The sequence below is a fragment of the Montipora foliosa genome, chromosome 6, assembly GCF_036669935.1.
Source record: "Montipora foliosa isolate CH-2021 chromosome 6, ASM3666993v2, whole genome shotgun sequence".
Classification (NCBI taxonomy): Eukaryota; Metazoa; Cnidaria; class Anthozoa; order Scleractinia; family Acroporidae; genus Montipora; species Montipora foliosa.
The window spans coordinates 33,846,106-33,849,449 of NC_090874.1; the positions used below are offsets into that span (position 1 = coordinate 33,846,106).

The 3,344-nt window shown below is 40.2% G+C and overlaps 1 protein-coding gene across 1 annotated transcript; it reads left to right on the top strand.

The window, feature by feature from the left end:
* Positions 1–1,006: 1,006 nt before the first annotated feature.
* On the top strand, positions 1,007–3,037 carry LOC138007173 (uncharacterized). Its single transcript, XM_068853932.1, has 2 exons — positions 1,007–1,175; positions 1,542–3,037. The coding sequence occupies exon 2, from the start codon at positions 1,776–1,778 to the stop codon at positions 2,694–2,696; it is 921 nt and encodes a 306-aa protein (XP_068710033.1). The 5' UTR covers positions 1,007–1,175; positions 1,542–1,775; the 3' UTR covers positions 2,697–3,037.
* Positions 3,038–3,344: the final 307 nt, after the last annotated feature.

Sequence of the window (3,344 nt, forward strand, 5' to 3'; positions counted from 1 at the left end):
AAGCAGCGATTTTTTAAACTTGTAAAGCTGAGTTGGCAGAGATCTGTAATGAAACGCAGGGGATGAATAACCCCATTTCAGGCTGCTCTCGTGGTGTCTCCGTTTTTCCCTTCGGTTCATCTCAACATTGTCAACGTTAAGTTCTCGTTTTCCGGCTGAATTCTCCTTACTTTTAGGGTAAATTGCGGCCATGGGACGCACAGCTGTAGTGTATTCCGCAAAACACTAAAGTAATATAGACAGTAAATTGAAATTGCCTCTTTGTTCTCTCAATATCGCGGCGTCTTTACTGAACCTGGCGCAAAGTGACACGAAAAGCGCCCAGGGTAGTAGCAATTGACCTGTGAGGTTAATATACTATCCGTCAGTCAAAAATGCAACTCAGCTCGGAGCGAGTAAAGAAGTCTTTTGTTACATCTTCGTGGATTTTCTTTCACACCTCAGTTCTTGAGTTTTGGAAGCCCGATACTTAATCAAATAACAAGCTATCATCATTGAGTATGGCCTCAGTCTTCCGAGTTGCTTCTCGCTTATTAAAAGGAAAGTTTGGGAGCCAGTGATTTTCTTGTAGCTTCACAGGACAGTTGAAGAGACGTGATCAAAACCCATTTGTGTACTGTTATACTGTCCCAAAACAAACAACGTCTGATCTTTCTCTAAGATTGTTTGCCGTTTCATAATCCGTAGTTGTATGAGGCAGCTTTTTAATCAGACAGTTGAATTGCTCTCATTGTAAACTTAATAAAAAATCAAGGACCTTTGATATAAATACCGGACAAATGATTGGATAATTGCGAAAACAAAAACCATTCACTCGACTTAGATAATGGGCATTAGGATTAAGTGGGTTAAGAGAAATTGTATAGCTTGATCATACACTTAAGGTCTACTAAGAACTTGTTTTCAGTACTACCTGCAAGTCATGAAATTCAGTATAATATTTCATCGAAATTATTCCGATAGGTTGTAGTTCTTCATTTCTCAAAGTGAGTGTGTATGCGAAGAACTTTACGTTTTGTTGAAACCTTTTACCAAAACAAAGGAATATGTAAGAATGGACGAGTATGCAAGTACTTTGAACTGCACAAAAAAGAGCTGTAAGAAGTGCTCTATTACGTCTCTATTGACCATTTATAAGCGGAAAATAGTTGAGTCGAATCTCTTGTGTTGAAACGGTAAGCGACAATTTGCAACACGGGATCGGCGTGTTCTTGTTCCTATCTCGAAATGTCCCTGAGGTAAACGTAAATGGAGATGGTACTCATTTTTTTTTGCGGAATTGTTGAATTTTCAGCCTTTGAGACAAATCAACATTTGCAGTTTCCTATCTACAAAATCAATTATTCTCTTGATTGCACTCTGAAAACGTAGCTGTGAGCAATATTCGATCAAATGGTAACTTAGCAACACAGCAAATTTATATGGGATACAACGATGATACATTTTAAACTTCACCATTAGAGTAAAAGGAGATAGAGATGTTTAGACAAACCATGTTTCCGTTTTTTGTTGACACTGCTAACCATTCATTGTGCTTTTAGATAGATCTACTGAATGGCTTCACAGTCCATTGAACAAATGGTATTGGCGGCGGGTACTTGTTTAGCCAAACAAGGACTGTTATGTGTCAACACTCTGAGAGCTTTTTAGCGAAATCACAGTGCGGTTTGAGACCGAGTTGGAAGCTACTTAAAGAAAGGAGAATTATCAGGTCAGTTTGGAGTAGGGCTGCGAAAAACTTGCTATTTATTAGTTGACTGAAGTTAACTGAAATAATGGATGCCATTCTTGCTGAAGGGAAAACACGCAAACAGCAGTCGAATGAGCAAGCCTTGAGAAGGCTTAAATATTTACACACCTCATTGTTCCCCACACACAAGGAAAAAACGTTTCACGGTGGGAAAAAAGTCAAGGAAACCCTATGGACGCAAGGCCTTCCACGAACGGAATGCGAAGAAGTGTTTACCACGTGTACTCCACGAGGGAATCCAGAAAAACGGTACTTTATGTCGCTGCAACCCAAGACAGTGCGTAAACATAATAACGAAAGGGATAGCGGTCAAATTCCGAAATATAATTATAAACAAAAGAGGATTTGTATGGGACGCGCTCCGCTACAAGCATATACTTATTACAGCCGTATTTCAGTTTCCAATTCAGAGGAACGGTTTGATTTGAAACCGTGCTATGAAAGTAGAAGCCCTTTAGAACAAATGCGGAGTTCGGCTAAGTCAGCGCCCGAAGTGATACGCTCCATGAACACTCACAAATGCAATCGGTGTTTTGTGAATGACTTTGGATACGCACACAGGAAACAAGCTACTAAGAACTACTACACGAATATCAGGATTAATCGTGTTACTTTTTCCGCGCGACCCAGAGGTTCTAGTGGCAAGTCATTAGGCAGGGAGAGTAGAAAAGAAATTCCTAAAGGTCGCGTGTTAAATGGATGGTGTGCACGGCTACAGAAGGAGCCAAGTAATATCTATCATAGCGATCTAAAGTGGCATGCTAACGACGCAACGGATGTCACAGCGAGTTTACAAACTTTAAAACTTGAAACGAGGAAGGACAACCTGCAACGAAGATATGGCGATCAAAAAACTCCCCACCCCACTCCTACACCGGTCCGACAAATTGACGTCACATTGCCTCAGGGAATGGTGTTGAAATATCATTTGTCGGAGGACGAATGAACCCATTTTCGCTCGTATTGCAATATGTCATCGAGTTGCCGACTTTTTTCCACATGTCCGTGGTGACAGGATAGGTTTGCAATGCGTGCATGTAATTACTGCGGAACAGCTTGAAATGCAGGCTCAGTCGGTTTTCGATCAAATCGCCGAAATACACGTATCGAACACAAAAGGGAAGAAATGAATCATAAATCGAACGTTTTGACTACCTTTATGCGGGTTCTCCTGAAGCTTCTTTTTGTTGAAAATCCATAGTTATTTCTTTCGTATTTAGTAATATAAACGACAACATAATTTTGGCACTTACCAACAACTACAGCTAATAAAACAAAAATACTCTCTTTCGTAGCAAGGACACGGACATCCTACACCCTATCCCTGAGCAGTGGCACACTACAAAACTTCCATAGGTTCCAAAAGCATTCAAAGTATTCATTGTCAATTTCGATTACAAATAACATTTAAACAATTAGATCGGGACACTGTGAATCGGTGTAACATTCATTACCCGTAAGCGCATGTCCTCTCAGGGGACTATTTTCTATAAGACAATCACCTTTCAAATAATTGTAGAGCCTGTATTTATTTGAAGTGTGGATTGTAAATGAAAGGTGGGAGTGACAGTTCAAGCAATTGTCGACACCTGAA